Raw genomic sequence first — 20,560 nt, forward strand, 5'->3', positions numbered from 1 at the left:
ATCAAAATTTCAAAGGAAAAAACCCACAAACAAACACGAGCTACAGCAACCAGTTTATTGTCTTACAGTCTTTACTTACAATGAAAGTTCACATACTATTTACAGCTTCTGGTTTTATCACCAATTCATGTGAAGGATTCGTACACAATACAGGCCAGTAATAAACAGTGGTCAAAGGTACGATCCCTTCTGTTTCTTCTTTCATTGCTTCCTGCGTATTAAAATTACTGCTCCAGAGTAGATTCTCATATTTATTCTTTAAAGATCATAGTTTACATAGTACAAATTTAGCCACATTTTTATACAAGTGTGGTTATAAAACACAAAAAAAACAAAAACTTGCTTCTGTTTTGCATCAACATTAAAGCCCTATAAGGGAAGGAAACAGCCTGCTCCAAAACTGAAATGTAAATGAGTCAAAGAAGTCCTCATTGTGATGTTTTTACTCACAATAATACCCACAATTATGTTGGAATCTTTCATAAGAGCTTCTTTCTAACTTGTTATGTGACGTCCACATACTAAAAGATACTCAGTGATTTCAGTTTGAAGTCGTCCCGTCACTCAAAGCAAATGGAAGACCACATGTGATCCTCATCTCTGATCTGACAACCAGAGAACCAAGTCCACAACCAAAACTAAGACTTTCACTGCGCCTCCGCGTCCTCTGTGGCAGCCTTGTCTCCTTCAGAAGGCTCGCTCTCCGAGTCATCATCATCATCCTCCTCTTCTTCTTCGTTGTCGCTGTCTTCCTCCTCTGACGAACCCTCTTCGTCTTTCTCTACAGTTGGCATCTTGATGACGATCTCGTCGTCCTCGTCATCGTCGTTGACGACCATAGACTTCCTCCTCTCCAGCAGAGACGGGGTGCAGACGGGTGTGGCGTCCTGAGGAGGAAGAGACGAGCTCATTAGTCACACGTGCTCATTGTGATACTGAGAGGATTTGTTTAAAAAGATAGAGTTTGTTGGTACATGGGTTTTATCACGATGCCACCGGGAGACGCACGTAATAAGCTTAACGCACCAAAGTACTATAGGCACAGTTATCTGACCCCGGACCACTGACACATCCGGGGTCATTTTCAGTCTGTGCCAAAGCAAAATCAGTCAATTAATCATTTTGAGTCATTTCTGAAGAAATAAAAAGTCCTGATTCTCTGATTCTAGCTTCTCAAATACAAATATGTTGAGGTTTATTTCGTCTTCTATGACAGTAAACTGAATATCTTTGGGTTGAGGACGTCACCTCGGGCACATTTTCACCATTTCCTGTCGTTTTATAGCCCAAATAACTAATCACTTAATCAAGACAATAATCAACAGATTAAACGATAAGCTGTAGATATGTGTATCGGTCTTACATCGCTACACGTTGAGGCGTTCATGGCATCAGATTTTTTCTTCGGAGGCACCTGAGCAGCCTGGAAAACCAAAAAGAGCACAAAGGTCACCAACCAAAGACAATAACAAACAATGTAGTGTTGAATACGTCTATAACTCCATGTTCAATCCCATTTTTATTCAAGGGCAGATTTATTTTACACAACATCTAGCTGCCATTTAAAGCAAATATTCCAAACTCTCAACACTTACGAATCCCGGGAAGTCGTATTCGATGCCGTTCGCTGCCAGCCTCTTGCGGAGCTTCGATTCTTTGCGCAGCAGCTTTTCCGTCATCTTGGCGATCTGCTCTGTCGTGCGCTTCTTGTTGTAGCGTGCGACGGCGGGATGCGAGGGTTTTTTGAATTCCCTCTCGGAGCCGACGAACAGCTTCTCGTGTACTTTCTCTGGTGGGATCACATGACCTGATGAAATGGTGAGAGAGGCGATGTGTTTAGAGTTACGTGTAGAGCAGTGAGTGCGTCACGTTAAAGCATCATAGCACTAACGGGATCTATTTGGTAACTGTTTATCTGCTTATGTGTCAGGTGACGTTGTAGGAAAACAGGAATCAGGAGTCATCGTTGCACCTTTACTCACATTTGATGAGTCTCTCTCCCATCAGGTAATTGTTCATGGTCTCCGCTACGATCTTGGCTACTTCATCACAGTCAAACTCGACAAATGCATAACCTTTGCTTCCACCTGTCTGCAAGTAAAGAAAAATGAGACAGAAAAAAGATGACTATTACATTTCTTAAATGACTTCATACCACATATTTGACTCAAACCCATTTCCTATTTCATGCTTTCAAAGTTTCCCCCTCATGTTTTTGTCGGCACATGGGTTTTATCACTCTGCAAATGAGTGAGCAGGTGATAAGCTTAACGCGCCAGAATACTTTAGGCTCAGTTATCTGAACTCAGACCACTGATACATCTGAGATCATTTTCAGTCCGAGCCAAAAGTCTGATCAAACTTAGTAAAATCTAAACATTTTCTTCTTGTTAGATTTCTAATGGGCAGGTGAGGAGATGATGGAGGAAGTTACCTTTTTACTCCTGGACAGTCGCAGTCTCAGGACTTTCCCAAACTGTTCGAAGTAAGTTTTGAGCTGCGGCTCAAACAGCCCGAGAGGCAAATGGCCGACATAAATCACTCCAGGAGACAAACGGATCCCCTTAGAAAAAAAAAATACAATAAACATGAGGATTAAGTTACACAGAATCAGTTATGCATTAACACACGTTGTAATGGGTACATTTCATATATATAAAACAACACAGACCTTTTTCACTGAAGACATTTTGACATGTCAACAGTAGGAAAAGCTCAGTGTATATAATAAAAATAATAATGGATAATTCCATTTTACAGTTTCAGTTTCAGCACCATATCACACTAAAATATGAGAACTAACAAATTAGTCCACTTTTGCTTTTCCTACTGTGACAAGTCAAAATGTTTGCTGTGGAAAAAGCTTCTTATTTTCATCCAAATATAAAGAACTTTTAATTAAATTTTATAGACGTGGACTCTTTAAGACATGTGACATACACATGTACACATATACTTTACTGAATTATTTTTTATAATATTCTTATTTCTCGTGGATTTAGCTCCTCAAATCTCTAAAAGTTATTCAAATAAAACGGATTAAGTCCTCTGGAGCTGCAAGGTTAATCGATTAATCAATTAGTCGATAAACAGAAAATTAGTGCAACTATTTAGATAACTGAATAATCGTTTTAGTCATGTTTTAAGTAAAAATGTGGACTGTTAGTCAGATAAACGCAGACATTTGAAGATTTAACTTGGAACTAACTGTGGTTATTTTTCACTATTTTCCGACATTTTATGGACAAAACGATTCACTAATTAACTGGTAAACAACACAACACATGATGAAGGGTCCCAGGTAGACTTTGCTTTACTTTAAGCGATCAGAGGACAAAAAGGTTTGGGACCACTGAGCTAGAAGATAATCGTGATGTTTCTCTTAGGTTTCTGACGCACCTTGCTGGATTTGTTCTTCTTCGCCTCCTGAACCTTCTTCTTGAACTCTGACTCTTGTTTGGGGTTCAGCGCCAGCAGCTCTTTAGCCGGCTTAGAAACCGACTCTGCTGAACTTTCAGTCATCTCGATTAACTAAAGATAACTGACATAAACTGTACAAATAAAAACAACGCTGTCCAAACCGACTCTATCGACACCACGTTGGTTTACTCATCCGGTTGGACCACGTGTTGACCGACAACCAAAGAACTGCGGAGGAAGGATTTACACGAGTCTGAACTACAGTCGTGCAGTCCGCACAGCGCCGTCTTCCGGTTTGGAGTATCTCCTTTCAAAGTTATAGTCAGGGGTCAACATTTGATACAACAAATTGTATGGAAGACCATTTCCGCCACACAAAAAAATCAACCACATACATTTCTCATTAACAAATAATCATATAATAACATTATCCATCACATCTGTTACATTTCAACGGAGCCCAGGAGGGTCTGTGGAGAAAAAAATAACTAACTAATCATCTTTAAATGAGTATCTCATACTTGTGAGATATTATATAATTAGTATCTCATAATTATATCACAAATCATAATTAATAGTTAATTTAGATTTTACACTTGGCAGAAATGTACAGAAGTCTCTTGTGGGACTGTTAAAACATACAAGCAAGCTAGCTAGCTGTACCAACAACAAGCTAATCTGTTAGCATAATTACTGCAGACTGGAGACTATTGGCTCTGCAAGCTAGTATAATACCATGCTATCTAATATCTAGCTGTGGGTTTGATGATATGGGAGTTAAAATGGATACATTTCAGCAGGAATTAATTGGAAATTATGTTTGGTTTTTTTTTGGTTTTTTGTATTTGTTTGTAGTGACCAACATGAAGACACATATGAAACAGCACAAGACAAGAGGGAGAACTAGACTCAGAAAAACCAAAACAAAAGGGAAAAAAAGCAAAACGGCGGCAATAACAACAACAACAACAACAATATAACAAACAAACAGGCAAAAAAGCATAATGTTTGGTTTAGATTTTCTTGTTGTAGTACACGAGTGTAGGTAGGTGTGTGTGTTTGTGTGGGTGGGTCGTTGGGTTGTCTATGTGAAAGATATAGAGGGAGAGAGAACATATGGGGGAGACAGTATTAACCAAAGGAAGAAAGAAAGAGAAAAGAAAATAACAATTACAGTACTCTTGAAGGGCAACTCTGGTTGGGCTCTAAGGACAAAGAGGCGCCAGGGTGGGAAAAAAATGAAAATTATGTCTCTTTAGTGGCTTTGTACTATGTTCTCTTCATTATTTGATATTTTTTTCAGACAGATATTTTGAACACATCACTCAAAATGGACAACAGACCCACAATGAATCTAAGGGAAAATTACAACTATAATACAGAAATATGAAAGTAACTTGTTTTTAAAAAGAGATTCTCACATGTAGTTTGAAGATTTTATTGTTGCTTGTGTTTTATTTATTAGCAGCATTTTTATTTCTAAATGTGACAAAAATGTCATTCCTCTTGTTCATACTGACCATTAGAAGATCCCTTCATAATGCACTTACAATGTAAGTGATGGGGGACACAGTCCACAGTCCCCCTTCTGTGCTAAAATGTATTTAAAAGTTCTTTGGAAGATAATATGAGGGTACAGCAGTCTAAATTAGTACAATCAAGTCAATCTATATAAAATATATATAAAGTTGCTGTCTTTTTAGTGCCAAATTCCCTCTTCGAGACACCGAGAGGGGATTTTTTACAAAGACTATCGCTGTTATTTGTCTAACTCAGGCGGCTGAAGCTTTATATTGTCTTCAGATAAACTTTTAAATAATTTTTTGCTCAAATCGAAGGACTGTGGATTTTGTCCCCCATCAGTTACACTGTAAGTGCGTTTGAATTTTCTAATAGTCAGTATGAACAGGAAGAATGATTACAGCAAGAAAAACCTGTTTCAGTGCTTATATGGGCACCTGACTGTTAAGTTGTAGTGCGCCTGGACCACTACAGAAATAAGCATCCTTAAAAAGAGAGAAAAAAGGCAACTAGTTGTTACTTTGAGTGCTTTAATTTGCATTAATTTGTCTGTCATTCAGAAACACACGGTCCACATGGAGGACAGGGAAGGAGGAGCCGAGGAAGAGGTGGGGAGGATAAAAACAAGGGGGTGGAGTGTTGTTCCAGTAAAATAATGAGATGAGACAGACGATAGATTCAGATCAGCAGTCCACACAGAAACATCAGTAGCTCAGATTTCATGACATGGCAACAAAAATCATCTACTTCACAGTGAACGGGAGACCGGAGCAGGCTGAGTTCCCGCTGGATTGTCCTGCCCAAGATGTCAAAGGTAGGAGCAGAAAATTGATTTATTAGAAATGTATTTTAAGGTATTAAAGGTATGTCAGGGTCAGTGGTGGAAAGTAACTAAGTACTCAAGTACTGTACTTACATACAATTTTGAGGTACTTGTACTTTACTTGAGTATTTCCATTTGATGCTACTTTATACTTCCACTCCACTACATTTCAGAGGGAAATATTGTACTTTCTACTCCACTACATTTATTTAGTTAGATTTAGTTACTTTTCAGATGAAGATTTGACACAATGGATTTTAAAATGGCTTTTAAAATACAACACATTGTTAAAGATAAAACCAGTGGTTTCCAACCTTTTTGGTTTTTAACATCTTACAAAAAGCAGTGTGTAGTCGGGGTCACATTTCACATGTCTATGAGTTGTTAACAGCTCCACCAAATAGTGATTTTTCCCTCTAAACTTCTCACATGCTTTCATTCCAATAAATGTTCAAATGATCCAATATTTCACCATAAATCAAAAATTAGAGAAAAAGTCCAAAAACTGAAAACAGATTTGTGTATCAGAACTTTGTTTTTTCTTCTTTCCTCTCCCATTAATCATCTCACGACCCCTCAGATTTATCTGCTGACCCTTTGGAGGGGCCCAACCCCTAGGTTGGGAACCACTGGACTAAACTAGTTAACTGTATATAAAGTAGTGTAAACTAGCTCCATCTCCAGCAGCTACAACAGTAACATGCTGCTCTAACACTGATGCTTCACTATTAATAATCTAATGATGTCATATATAATAATATATCAGTCAGAGGGACCAAACCACTACTTTTACTGCAATACTTTAACTACATCAAGCTCATAATACTTATGTACTTTTACTGCAATACTTTAACTACATCAAGCTCATAATACTTATGTACTTTTACTTTATTCATGCGGGACTTTTACTTGTAATGCAGTATTTTTACATTGATATATTGGTACTTTTACTGAAGTAAAGGATCTGAATACTTCTTCCACCACCGGTCAGTGTGCACATAAACACATATCCATATCTGAAATTATAATATTGATTTTGTATCTACTCTTCTTTAATATGCAATTGCTTCTTTGAGTAATATGAACTCATTTTTGGTCATGCTGTACATTTGCCAAACTTCACCCATGTTTCCCATGATTTTACAGTTATTGAAAGAGGGAAGCATAATGTGAATATCTGAGATGTTATTATAAACTGACACAAGAAAAAAAACTTGTGTTCATAGATCAAATACATACGTTAATCATTACATAAACAGAGACTTGTAAGTGTTGGAGGTACAGCGATACAGCTGCTACTGACAGCTCCTCACTTGTCACATCGGTTGGAGGCTTTGTCTGGCACTGGCTATTATGTAGGCTTTGTTTTAAGTGGTGTGGAAGGCCAAATAAAGCACCTTAGTGGATTTTTCATAGATAGCAATCAGCTTTTGTTAACATACTGTATATATCGATGTGGAGTGTAAATCACTGTGTACATTGGTATGTGGTTAACCCTTGCATACATTGTGTAAGTTCCCTTCCATGCAAAAATGTGTGTTTTGCTTATTGTTACTTCACTGTGCAGAATGCTGTGTGTGCAGTTTGATGCTAGAAAGAAAATTAGTTTAAGGCGTCCATCTATAAGCATAATTGTGACATTACAACTAGTTTGAAGCCAATTGTGGTCCATTATGCAATTAACACAAATGAGATGTGGAAGCTTGAAACATTCAGTGCGCAAACACTGAGAATTAGTGAAGTAGGAGACATCTTGGGTCCAGTAGTTTAACTTTTGAAATAAACAATATTTACATATTATTACAGATTTTTCAGTGAGGTAGGACGAGTAGATGTACTTTATTCGTTGAAAAACCATCCACCCATCCATTTTTCAATGCTTATCCAGGATTGGGTCATGCTGACATCAGTCTGAGTAAGGAAACCCAGACATCCTTCACTCCAGCTCCTCCTGGGGGATCCCAGGCCAGAGGAGAGCTCCATCTCACCCTCACTTGTGAACAAGACCCTGAGATACTAGGACTCTTTCATTTTTAGATGTCCTAACACATGTCTGGATGGCATCTTTAATTTTACTAGTGTTATAGAGCAAAGAATATTTAGCTTTTTTTAAAAGTGACTTTTTATTTTGTATTTGAAGCATGTTGATATGCGTATCTCTGGGGGAGCCTTCAAAACTATATAAAAGTGGTACTGTGCTCTAATAAATCTTTATTAAGGTTTTATAAGTTGTAACTAATGCCTTTAAAAAATGGTTAATGTTAATCATTAATTAATGCTTTATAGATCAGTTATGAGCTATTATTAAGACCATATCTGGGGTTTGCCAGTTTACTAAAAAACCTCTTTAGACAGTGTTTATCTTTCTATTTGGTAATAATGAAGGTATACCTGTTGGTAACCAATTAATAAATGTCTAATAAGTTGTTAAAAATGGATTTTTGTATTTTGGACCACTAGATAAGTGTCATTCAGTCCAATTAGTCGAAGGGTTTTTTCACAACCTAGCTGGCAACTCAAAAGTTGTTATTATTGTCATAACTGATCTATGAAGTATCAATAAATGACTATTAACATTTAATGAAGATATTAGTTACAACTTGTAACCCTTTTATAAAGGATGTCTCATTAGCAAATTGTACCTAAAAGCCTAACAAAAAAAAAATCATAACTCCAGGCTGTTTCATTAGCTTTTTAAGGAGTTTTCAGCTGCACTTTACAGTCTTCTACAGTTTGCTCTATGAAAGCAGTAAAATAATTTCTCAGGCCATAGTGTCAAATGAACACAGAGCCATTTTTTTTTTCTCCAGATCTTTTCCGCTCTGCAGCCGAGGCGGGACCTCATGACATCCTGAAGCTGTACAACCCCAAAGGCAACATCATCAACATCTCCCCACATCTGGAGCCCAACAGCCCAAACTCCTGCTACAAGCTGGAGGTGGTGGCTGCCGACTGCAACAGTGAGCCGTTAGGTATCTTTACCTTGGCAACATGGGAAACCGAGTGTGTGGGTTTCTTTAAAAACTGTTGACAGTCTGCTTCGTTTCTTGTCGTTTCAGGTGTCGACCTTGCTGGTGCGCTAGGATTTGACCTCTCATCCATGGAGAAAAGGTAGACAAGATAGGAAATAGATAATTTAGTTATACTTTCATCAGATTGTTTGATGTGTCACATATCTGGGATTAGGATGCTTTACAAGGAGGTCAGATAAACAGCGTGAGATGAAGAATTTGACCCTTTTAAAACAGTCCAAATGTATAGATGGATGTGTAATAACTGAAGAGCTTACTGATGGTGTCAGACTGCAGGGTCTGGAGAAGAAGATCCTGATTGAAGCTGGTGAGACTCCTGCAGTCGTGTATGAGATGAAGAAACAGGTGGATTCATTCCGGGAGAAACTAGAGGTACGGACGAAGTATTCTGAGATTTTAAAGCTGCCTGAGAAATTTGGGAAATACAGAAAACCATAGAGAAGAAAAAAATTTTTTTAAGTTTGCTCTGCTGCTCCCAAGTGGTCAAAAAATAAATAAATTAATGCTGTTTTAAAGGTGCAGTGTGTAGAATTTAGTGGCATCTAGTGGAACAGACTCGGCAGAAATGGAATATAATATTAATAAGTATGTTTTAATTAGTGTATAATCACCTGAACATAAGAATTGTGTTGTTTTCGTTACCTTAGAATGAGCCCTTTATATCTACATAGGGAGTGGGTCCTCTTCCACGGAGGCCGCCATGTTGCGCCGCCATGTTTCTACAGTAGCCCAGAATGGACAAACCAAACACCAGCTCTAGAGAGGACCTTTTGTGTTTTTTGCTAGTTTTTATTCAGTTGATTGCAATCTGCAACCTCGCCACTAGATGCCACTAAATCACACAACAACTTTAAATGTGTCACTGGTTTAATTTTCCAAAATTGTGCAGTTTGTTACTATTTTTAAATTAGTGATAAAAGATTTGGCAAAACAAAAACAAAAAAACATGACATATTCTTTAGCTACAATGCCCTTATTCTTAGCAGTAGATACTAAATAATTTGTCATTCCTGGTTTAAATCTTTAGGATTTAATTGTAATTTGATGAACTGATGGAAAAACGTGCCTATCTAACATCTGGCTTGAGCTGATTCACCCTTTTTCAGAGTGTGGAGCATCTAAGCTGGCTTGGATTGTTCAAGGACTTGTCAGAGGGAACACATAAGCCCTCCCCGTTCTACCACAAGAGAACCCTGCGTAAGACCAGAGAGGAGTGTGAGCACGTACGAGAAAAGTTCCTTCAAATGAGGCACGTGCACATGCAAAACTCACAGACAGGAAATAACTATTTTCCTCCATATGATATATGTTTAAATATCCACATTGTCACATTCGCAGCTCTCTGGAGGTATCAGAAGAAGTGAGGCAGTACTTAAAGACTCCAACCTTTGATAACTGGTAAGTAACCAGTATATGAATCTAACAGTGGAGGCGTTTTATATCATCTGAAGCATCGGTGTTCATCACCATGATGCGCTGGGTGTCGGTGTGCATGCATGATCACATACAAACAACCAGTGCACCTGTTTTCTCAGCGTGTACAGACAGCGAAGCAGACGGTCAGCTAATGACACTCGTACCCAACAAGCATCTCTGACGTGTTTCTGAAGAGGATAGGAGCCCTCACCCTTTTCTTCTGATCAACATACTCATCTCAATATGAATAGGGCCCGCAGAGGGCTCACAAATCAAAAGAAGGCCTTCATAAAAGGCTTAATCAGCACACCGTGTTTGAAGTGCGCTTCACTGGGAGGAAGCGCATGCCGCATTCAGTAAAGGCTTGGTCATCATTTCGTTTGTCCAAAAGCTTTTAAAGCAAATGTGAAAAGGTGGAGGTGGACAGATATGAGGTTAGGCTGAGGCTACAAAATGAGAACTGAAGCTCGGTCACATTATCAAAGAAAATCACAGGATTCCTTTGAAACCCTATTAAACATACTTTCCTGCCATTTGAACATAGGGGTACAAACATTTGTATACATAATGTAATAAAACTGCTGCATGTTTTTACTCTCTACAGTATATACTGGCGAGAAGTAACTGACATAATGTTCAGTGGTAGTTATGTGGAAGCCTGGTTTCCTTTAGACAAACTACTTCTAAGGGGTGTTTCATACAGAAGGCACAGAAAAACTAGTCTTATTGTAAAAAGCCTGTCTTAATTTAGCCTGAACCAGGATTTGGCTATTTCTATAAGACAACTCAGATCAGATATAAGTTAAGCCTGGTTTAAATTCATGAGACCAAAGACATCAAGTACAGATCACATCTATTCACTAAACGGACATAATAAGACTGATGTACACGACCATAAAGAAGCACAAATTAAACATATAATTTAGACAGTAAATTAAAGATTCTGGTGTAATTATGCCATTGTGAGTTCAAGTCCTGTGTGAATAATTCCATTTTGTTTCACAACTGCTAAAAAACATATTTAACAAAAAAAGCAAACAGGACCCAAATCAGGTAATTTATTCCATAGCAAAATAAGGTAATTTCCCTCCATGTGGTGAAAATTAAGTAGTATTTCTAGGTGTTGGTTTAATTTCTTTTATTTAGGTACATTGCATATAAACCAGAGCAACTGGTGAAAATGATCATTTCACTACAAGGCTGTAGCCATGTGTCAAACTTAAATTATTTAATGACTTTCAGTACTTTTGGAAGCACACACCGACTGAAATACTGTGCAGATACTAGAAACCGACATAGCTCTGAGCTTTATATATTTTAAGCCGGCAATAAGTGTGTCAAATTGTGATAAATTTAATACATGCTGCAGTTTGACTCTGACTTCTGTTCACATTTCACCAGTAATGAGAGACTTTGGAGATCACACAGTTTTTTTCAGTCCAGCAGATTGATTGTAACACTGGCTCCGATCCCGTCGCCAGATGTTCTTTGGCCGGCGCCTAATATGTTGTACTGGCTCTATTTTAACTTTAGACTTCATTGGCCTTGTCGACCAGGATATTTAGACCTTAGAAGTTGCTCAACTTTTCAACTAAATGTTTCAGATATCAGCTTTTCAATGTGGGATACAGTATGTCTATACCAGTTTATAAACCACATCTATATCTCTTTCTTTGCTCCAGGGGATCGGGCAAATAACGGACAGTATCAAATACTCTGCTCTCTATACTTAAGCACTGTCTCATGGTGTTTTGTGTGTGTGTGTGTGTGTGCAGGCAGTGGGAGGACGCAGAGATAATGGTGCTCCTGCAGGTCATGTACACAGATTTAGATTTCATAGCGATCTACAACATTGAGCCTGAAGTACTGCAACAGTTCTTGTTTGAAGTCTACCGAAGATACAACAACATCCCTTTTCATAACTTCAAGCACTGCTTCTGTGTTACCCAGATGGTGAGTGTGTGTGTGTGTGTGTGTGTGTACCAGGTATTACTCATGTTGTGGGGACATAAATCTATCTGTGGGGACTCATTTCCCTTTTAGGGACAAAAAAGCAAGCTGCCATAATGTAAATCATTTGATTTCAGGGTGAAGACTTGGTTTAAGTTTAAGGTTAGGTTTAGGTTAAGTCTCCAGGAAATAAATGTAAGTCAAAGTAATGTCCTCTGAAGTGATGAAAACATGCCGGTGTGTGTGTGTTTGTGCTCCAATGATGTTTTATTAAATTGTGAACAAATCACGGAGAGCCCAATTGTGTCTGTAATCATCAAATTGTGCAATTACCTGTATGCCATCATCTCGATGGCTAATTGGTGAAGGACATCTAGAGAGGAGCCTCAAATCAGTCAGGCACTCAACACGACCTCAGAGGAGGACATGTGATGGTTTAAACTCCTGTTAGTAACATTTCTGTGAAAAATAAAAGTATTAATGTATCTCTGATGCTTAAAGATCAATTCCTTAAACCTGCATTAATTAATATCTTTGATATCCTTGAATCAGATGACTTTATGTAATGTGAGCGGTTTGTTCATAAGCACAAAATCACAGAATTATCACTTCACTCATGGATTATCACCAGTTTTCATTCTGTATTTTGCTGCCTGCTGCCTCCTGTCTGTGAGCAGATGTACGGTTTGATCTGGCTGACTGACCTCAGGAGTAAGATGGACAACATCGACCTGCTGATCATGCTGACCTCTGCAGTGTGCCACGACCTCGACCACACAGGATACAACAATGCCTACCAGGTATTAAGTTACTTAGTGGGCGTCCCTGTAACAAACTTCTTGATGTAGAATACATAAATATTATCGTCAATATCTGCAGTTTACATCGATATATATATAAATTTGATGTCTTTAGGTGTGTTGTATCCTGTACACTCTTGTAGGAGTACTATCACTGATACTGGATTTTTTAGGCTAATTGATTGATTTCAGGGTTTAAAAAATCCAATAATGACTTCTGTAGGTGCACAGCTATGCAGCAAGCTAAACACACTTCCAGCCTTTTAGGTTTTTACTGGAAGAAATTGTGAGACTATAAAAACAAACAACAAAGTCAAGAGGTTGTGATGTAGCACATTGCTCCCTCTGGTACGATAATCTTAATAATATCCTGTAGTGTGTGATGCATCATTATTTTCTTTGAAAGTTTTTTGAAAGTCATGCATCATATTTATTTTTTATTAACCAATGGTGAAAATAATCGTTAGTTGCTGCTCTAAACTCTATGCTTATAATCAGGAAACGCTGAAGTAATATACAACCATCTTGCAGATAAACGCTCGGACTGAACTCGCTCTTCGCTACAACGACATCTCTCCGCTGGAGAACCACCACTGTGCTGTAGCTTTTGAGATCCTGGAGGAGGTAAAACTTTCTCTTCAGACCTTTTCTATCCAAGCTGCCATGAAACACATCCTGTTAGACATAAATTCAAGAAAGTGAATTTTGATCTTCTGTTACATATATCTGGCAGTAGGTATAAAGAGGATTATAATACAGTTAAACTAGTGACAACGAACACATGGTTTTCTTTTTTTTTTGTAGACAGAGAGCAACATCTTCAGAAACTTGTCCATGGATCAGTACAAACGGATAAGAGAAGGGATCATCAAGTGAGATTGTCTTTCTCATTCTCTTAACATGCACATGTTCTCATGTTATTCAGTCGGGATAACACGGCAACATCGTGCTCTTTATCCTGTTGTAACTGCAGATGTATTCTGGCCACTGACATGACGAGACACAACGAGATCCTCAACAAGTTCAAGTCCATCCTGCCTGCGTTTGACTTCACCAACAAGGACCACAGAGATGTGGTGAGAGGAGGAGTGCAGATGTAAACACAACATAACATGACTTTTTATTTCTCTTCTTATTGGTAGCAGCAGTTATATTCTGTTGTTTATCAAGAGCGTGAAGTAATTCCAACTTAATATTTTATGACTGATGGCCTAGTGATGAAGACTCAAACCATGTAACTACAATAACACCAATTCAGTTCTGGCCAGGGACCGTTGCTGCACGTCACTCCTCTGTCTCTCTCCCCATGTTTCCTATCTATATCTCTAACTGTTAATTAAGGCAAAAATGCCCAAAAAATGATCTAAATGATCCAAAACAAGACAATACAAAATCAGCACAAAGCAACAATATGTGCAAACATTTCTTCTTTTTTTTGGTGGCATTTATATACCTTTATTGGACATTGACAGTGGAGAGATGACAGGAAATGAGGGCAGATGGGGAATGACATCTGGGATCACGCCCAGTGACTTCATCCATAGGCCACCAAACACAAGATAAAGTCAGAACCACACAGTTAAAACTACTGAACTGATGGGCTGCTGGATTTTTATTTGATTTATATTTCTTATATCATATTCATTATAGGATTAGAAATGCTTGTATCAAAGTGAAAAACTCCCACACACTGTCTTGATTACTGCTAGACCGATCGTTTACACCAGAACGTATTAAATATGAAATGAAAACAGTTTGTGAGATATGTTTACTTGTCTTCAAGTCGTGACGACTTCCAACACATCTGTCATACAGTCAGGTGTGCAGAGATACCTTTTAAGCATTTTGAAATTTTAAACTTAAGTTGCTTTCAGGGGAGCTCATCAAAAACTCAGCTGTCCAACCCTGCTCTTTTATGTAGAAGGAAAAAACAAACTTCAGGCACTCATGCATGGAGCAGGAATGAAAAAATCTGGGATTAAGTTAAAAAGTCTTTATTCAACATGGCTACTTACAATTAAAAAACCGACCGGTTTCAACCATAAAGGTCTTCATCAGGGTACAGGGCCTTTATGGTCGAAACCGGTTGGTTTTTTAATTTAATCCCAGATTTTTTCATTCCTGCTCCACGCATGAGTGCCTGAAGTTTGTTTTTTTCCCTCTATGTGATGACCCTTATCTTCAAGAACACCTGCATTTTTTCTTGAGTTTTATATGATCAAGACAGTCTTTGAACACACCACTACCTCTTTTCTCACAAGTCCTGCTCTTTTATCTTCCTCTCTAAAGTAATATGTATCTGTCTACTATCTGTGTGTTTTTTTTCCTGTTGTGTGAGCAGCTAATGATGATTCTGATCAAAGTGAGCGACATATCCAACGAGGCGCGGCCCATGGAAGTGGCTGAACCCTGGCTGGACTGTCTTCTGCAGGAATTCTACAACCAGGTAACTGAATCCTGCTGTATGTAAAGACATTTCACACTGTGACAAAACTATAGAGCCCCGTTCTCTTAGATGATCTGACCTTCCTCGCATTGTATTTCATAGTAAGAATTTAATGAATATGTTGTCTTATTGATTCAAAACCTGATTTTGTAAAGCTGGCTACTGATGAGTATTGTGTGTGTGTATCCAAAGCCTGATATATCTTATTCCTCTGTACTGTAGACCTCTGTTGTTGTCCAAAAACTATTAAAAACATGTCATTGAGCCACACTGCTGCACTGAGTGACATGTTCCTTCACCATGGAGAGTTTGGTAACGTTAGCTTATTTAGAAATGACTCCAAAGAGTAATAACAGCAATCGTGTTTTCAGTCTCTGGAGAGTAGTTCTATGTAAGGCAGATGCCACTCAGCATGTGCAAGAATGTGGCTCCGAACTTCAGCACAAAATCAAGAGGTTGTGATAGGTAGCGCAAAAAGCTAGCAAAGCTAACATTCCTGCACGTGCTCAGTGGTGTCTGTCTTACAAGGAACTACTCTCCAGAGACTGTAAGAAGGATCAATTCATTGTCTATTTGGCTCTGTACATGACATCTGTTGACAATAAGAAAAATATAGAAAATCGCCAGCTATGTCCTTTAAGTGAGCGAGTCTAGCAGTGTACCAGCAAGTCACTGTCTGGTGTTCATTCAGGGACGATAGATTTAATAAGTAAAAGACAACATCAAAGCCATTCCAGTCTGATCCTTTTGGACTTTTTCTTTGGTCCTCAGAGTGATGTGGAGAAGTTAGAGGGTCTTCCAGTGACCCCCTTCATGGATCGGGATAAGATAACCAAGCCTTCATCTCAAACAGGCTTCATCAGATTTGTGCTTTTGCCTCTCTTCATCGAGCTGGCTAACCTCTTCCCCTGCCTGGAGGTAATTTATTTAAAAAATTCACAAAAATATACAGAACTAACTCAAAGCAACAGGAAGTTTTGGGTTTAGTCATTATGGGAAATTTAGGAAATCACTAATTAACTAAAAGTTGACGAGTCAGGAGTAGAAAATGTAGGTGAATGAGAAAAGTCAGTTACTTTATGACAGAATAAATCTCAGCATGCATTGATCACTGTTGATTAATGCTGCAGCAACACATTATCGACCCGGTGCGGAAGGCCCTCGACTACTACACAGAGATGGAGAAAGCACTGGACAAGGAGAAACAGAACCGGGCTCAGAGCGAGAACGCAGCCAAGAGCAAGGAGACGTCTGCGGGCACGCAGAGCACAGCGGACAGCCAGACGGACGCCGGGGACGAAGCCTCTAAACCAGACGCACAGTGAACTACGATGGACGGCAAATTCAAGAACTGAACAGAGTCTTACACATCTTATATCAAGATTGTATACATTTATATTTATTCAGATGTATTTGGTGAGCACAAGTACTGTATGCTGTTGTATTGTAGTTTTGGTGTTTGCAGTATTACATTTATTCTCATGGACCCAACTTTTATAACATCTTAAATAAAAACACAGTGCCTTTGTGTGTCATGTAAGTTTCATTCAATATTCTCACAAATAATTATATATAATAATAAACTCTCTCACATATATGGTATGTATTTTTTTACAAGTCTACAGTATACCAAGAATGAATTCCACTTGCAAAAATATTGATACTAAATGCATCATGTATCAGCAATTAATAAATCTATTCAAATGTTTTGTTGTTTCCATGTAGCTCCATGCTTAGAGAAAACTTCATATTTCTAAAATATTCTGACAGCAGTTCTTATGGTGTAAGACTTAAAACCCATATTGGTCAAACCAAAATGACTATTTTTGAATTTTTCTCAGTGTTTCCTAACACAACATTGACCTGTGAGAAAGTTTTCAGACCTACAGTATGTAGAGTTAAGTTTGGGAACAATAAAAAATAAACTTTGTAAAAATTAAAAATCTAAAAAGTGTATGTCACCTTTAAAAAAAGAAGTAGTGATGTGCTTCTAACAGAACAAGAAAAGGTCACAGAGTAAACAATCATATTACAAGATAAGAAACAAAAGCACTGAAATGGTTAAGATCCGTGAAAAGTGGTAAAAGGTGTGTTTTATTGCGGTGGTTCTCAAAGTGGGGTCCAGGTACCCCCAGGGGTCCTTGAGAAGGTTCCAGGGGGTCCCCAGCAAAAAGGAGAATAATTTATTTTCACTATAATTTCATCCATAAGTAACACAAATGACAGAACATATGACTGTTTTGTTCATGGCTTTCATGTACTTTCTATTATAAAATGTAATAAAATTGTGAAAAATGTCCATCCCAAGTTCTCAGAATCAACAGTTACCCTTCAGAGTGTCTTATCTTGTCCCACTGTAGCCTGAAACCCAAGTTTGTTATCAGAGAGGAATATTAAAACCAGAAAATATTCACAATTTTTGCTCAAAGAACTGCTTTGTGATTATTTGATTACCAAAATTTAATACATTTTCTGTTGATTAACTAATTGATTAATTAACTAATCATTGTAGCTCTAATTCTAACAGACAGACTCTCCGTGAACCTGGAAACTGGAGCATAAATGCTTGAATTTATGATGTCATCAGGTCACAGAAATGTGTCTGTTGCTGTGGGCGTTCAGAGTTTTTGTTTGAGATTTGCTGGATCTGAGAGGTTGAAAAGTATTCAAATAGTTTTTATGCTTCAGTTGTTCTATTATGAGTGTGATTTCCCACTATAAATACACACTTTCACACAGTTCAGAAGCCATTATCTATTTTTATATAATATAAATGGTCTTTTTCCAATAAAATATTCTGCATATATTCTCATCATCAGCATTAAATGCTTTAAAGTAGGTCTTTTGAAAACTTCTATGAATTGAAACATCTCTAACTAGGTAGAATGTGTAGTTTGCTTCACAGTGAGGATTTAATGTTTGTTTTTACACATTCTGGGGTTAATAAATATCCGATGTTAATTTTCCAGACTAACTCTCTCTAAAATAAAGAATTAGCTGTTCAGAGAAACACACTGAATTTCCTTTTCCATTCCTCATTTATTTATTTGCTTTAGTTGTTCCAACTTTATTCCAACTCAACTCCAACAAAATTTCATATTTCCTTTACAGCATTTTGTACACATTGCTAATGTTATCTTTTGCCATGATTTATATGGCTTTATTATAGGTTTTATTGTTTTGTCCTTTGAATAAAGGCTTTCTTTCAAGTATTTAACCTCTGTCCAACTTTTAGTTAGTCACTGTTGCTGTTGTTGCATTTTTGTGTGAGATAAGACAAATTACATCATAATCATCTAGTGTCCGCTGCTTAATCTGAAAAATCTATGGTGATGCAAACTGTAAAAACATCATAATCAAGATCAATGCAACAAAATGACACCAATGGAAATCATGAAATGTATTTTCCCTCAAAGAAAACATCAGTGTGAAACATTTTAAGGGTCAATCACTAATTTATTCATATTAATTCATTCACATATATATATATATTTCAGTCAGTGAGGGTATGCTGAGTGCTGTTTCTTAATGAGTGTTCAGTCTAAGTGTGAAATACCTGTTTTTCTGGCCTTCTTCTTCCTCTGCTCTGTTTTACATATACTGTATTTTCTGTCATACACATACAAATATTTGTCTGCTCTGTTTCCCTGCCCACACCTTAAATGTCCTCACACACAGTACTATTGTCTCATATGCACAGACAAATACCTCCAGTCTCCCTCTTACACACACACATACACGTGTTGCTGCTGCAGCTCAGCAGCTGTTGCAGTTGCTCCCTCTCTGCAGGCGGCGTTACGTAGTTTGAGCCGCATACTGTCTGCCCTTCTCTTCTTTCAGTCACATAGTTCTCCTCTCCCGGTGATCATAAGAGCGTAAAGCCTAAAAATAGTACAGATCTTTATTTGGCTTTGTGAGGAATCTTTCTTGTAGCCACCCTGAGCCTGTGGAGGCAGATTGATGATCCACTCACTGTGAAGCCAATGTAGTCCTACCAGACAGCTAACAGCTAATCATCCAGGCTATCAGTTCTTCCTATATCTCCAAAATGTTTAACCGCTCAGCTGCAGCACAACTTTAATAGTAGTCAACAGTAGTCAGGCAGGGGCTGAAGGCTGGAGCACCAACTGCTGACAGGAAGCCACCAAGTTATCCTTCCTGTTAGTCCTCCTGAAGATAGGCAACCCCCCCTTTTTCAGGCTACCATAGCTGCCTAAGTTGAAACACGATACCGGGGCTTTGTGTCCGTACTTTGAGACACATTTGTACTGTTTGCACTGGCTGGTGTCGTGGAAAAATAAAGACTCTTCAGGCAATTTCTCTGTGCGCGTCAAACGAAGCAAAAGACTTGCTTTCAGTTCTCCCAACTTTAGGTCAGGAGCTGTATCAGATCATGAAATAAACAAATAAACAGCTTACACAGAGCCAGGGTAATTAGCCGTTAGCTGTCTGATAGGAGCTATTTGTTTATTTTATGATTTGCTCACTTTCAGCTCACCACCTGTCCTGTTTGGTTTGGATGTGAGTGCAAGTTCCTGTTTAGCTGTATCAATTTATGCCTTTTTCCAGAGAAGTCCTTACATCACTGGTTACTCCTTATTTGGACATCAGAGATAAGATGTTTCAGCTGGGAGGTATTACATTAAAACTGAGAAGATTCAGAGTCTTACACAAATCAACATTGTTACTTTCTGAGAGCCAGATGGCGGAGGCCCCAGCGAGACACACACACACACACACATATTTAAAGCTTGACCTCAGTGCTCCTACATGAGCTAAGTAAAAGACTAGACATTGTAGAGCGTAATCGAGGTCATCAGGTTTATGAGCTTGACCATGTGAAGAGGAGAAACAAGTTAAAAGTTAAACACAACATGCAATCAACAGCCTCCTAAATGTTAGCGCTGTATTGTTTTTACAAAGACCTTTATTTTGTTGGCATGATCTGCAGCTGTTGAATACCGTCAAAATAATGAGACAATCATCATGTTTTACTACATACATTTAGTTTAAAATAAGGTCAGAAAATTGCAGTATCATTAGAATGAGGCCTGGAAGTTTTAACTGGGATGTAGAAGTAACAGCTGCTGACATCTCTGCTCAGACTTTTACTGTAATGATGACGCAAGAGTTATTCTCTGGAAAGCTCAAA

General features: G+C 38.1%; 2 protein-coding genes and 2 non-coding genes across 5 annotated transcripts; 1 reads left to right on the forward strand and 3 right to left on the reverse strand.

Moving 5' to 3' along the window:
- Window positions 1-41: 41 nt before the first annotated feature.
- nifk (nucleolar protein interacting with the FHA domain of MKI67) lies at window positions 42-3,622 on the reverse strand. Its single transcript, XM_042427264.1, has 6 exons — window positions 3,400-3,622; window positions 2,435-2,563; window positions 1,983-2,091; window positions 1,596-1,807; window positions 1,364-1,423; window positions 42-887 (listed from the first exon to the last, which is right to left on the reverse strand). Exons 1-6 carry the CDS (start codon window positions 3,520-3,522, stop codon window positions 648-650), a joined length of 873 nt encoding a protein of 290 aa, XP_042283198.1. The 5' UTR covers window positions 3,523-3,622; the 3' UTR covers window positions 42-647.
- On the reverse strand, window positions 963-1,093 carry LOC121907859. The gene has a single exon (XR_006099099.1). It is a non-coding gene; the product is annotated as a small nucleolar RNA ACA64 (small nucleolar RNA).
- Window positions 2,214-2,343, reverse strand: LOC121907858. The gene has a single exon (XR_006099098.1). It is a non-coding gene; the product is annotated as a small nucleolar RNA ACA64 (small nucleolar RNA).
- Window positions 3,623-3,642: 20 nt separating the features above from the next.
- LOC121907605 (high affinity cGMP-specific 3',5'-cyclic phosphodiesterase 9A) lies at window positions 3,643-17,518 on the forward strand. Of its 2 annotated transcripts, XM_042427260.1 has the most exons (15): window positions 3,643-3,713; window positions 5,502-5,755; window positions 8,575-8,736; window positions 8,824-8,875; window positions 9,066-9,168; window positions 9,903-10,045; window positions 10,135-10,194; window positions 11,988-12,165; window positions 12,840-12,962; window positions 13,494-13,586; window positions 13,767-13,834; window positions 13,936-14,038; window positions 15,304-15,408; window positions 16,180-16,326; window positions 16,539-17,518. In XM_042427260.1, the coding sequence occupies exons 2-15, from the start codon at window positions 5,668-5,670 to the stop codon at window positions 16,731-16,733; spliced, it is 1,620 nt and encodes a 539-aa protein (XP_042283194.1). In that variant the 5' UTR covers window positions 3,643-3,713; window positions 5,502-5,667; the 3' UTR covers window positions 16,734-17,518. The 2 variants fall into 2 exon arrangements, with proteins under 2 accessions (XP_042283194.1, XP_042283195.1); XM_042427261.1 differs by lacking the exon at window positions 3,643-3,713 and having other exon boundaries at window positions 5,335-5,755; window positions 8,575-8,724.
- Window positions 17,519-20,560: the final 3,042 nt, after the last annotated feature.

Source organism: Thunnus maccoyii, chromosome 11, assembly GCF_910596095.1.
Source record: "Thunnus maccoyii chromosome 11, fThuMac1.1, whole genome shotgun sequence".
In the NCBI taxonomy this organism is placed as follows: domain Eukaryota; kingdom Metazoa; phylum Chordata; class Actinopteri; order Scombriformes; family Scombridae; genus Thunnus; species Thunnus maccoyii.

Bases quoted from the DNA above. Each gene is read 5' to 3' on its own strand.
- nifk (XM_042427264.1), bottom strand. From the start codon at position 3,522: ATGACTGAAAGTTCAGCAGAGTCGGTTTCTAAGCCGGCTAAAGAGCTG. The intron at 2,564-3,399 runs GTGCGTCAGAAA...TTTTTTTCTAAG, and splicing joins AGAAGAACAAATCCAGCAAG to GGGATCCGTTTGTCTCCTGG. The intron at 1,424-1,595 runs GTAAGTGTTGAG...TTGGTTTTCCAG, and splicing joins AATACGACTTCCCGGGATTC to GCTGCTCAGGTGCCTCCGAA.
- LOC121907605 (XM_042427260.1), top strand. From the start codon at position 5,668: ATGGCAACAAAAATCATCTACTTCACAGTGAACGGGAGACCGGAGCAG. The intron at 8,737-8,823 runs GTATCTTTACCT...TTGTCGTTTCAG, and splicing joins CTGCAACAGTGAGCCGTTAG to GTGTCGACCTTGCTGGTGCG. The intron at 10,195-11,987 runs GTAAGTAACCAG...GTGTGTGTGCAG, and splicing joins ACTCCAACCTTTGATAACTG to GCAGTGGGAGGACGCAGAGA.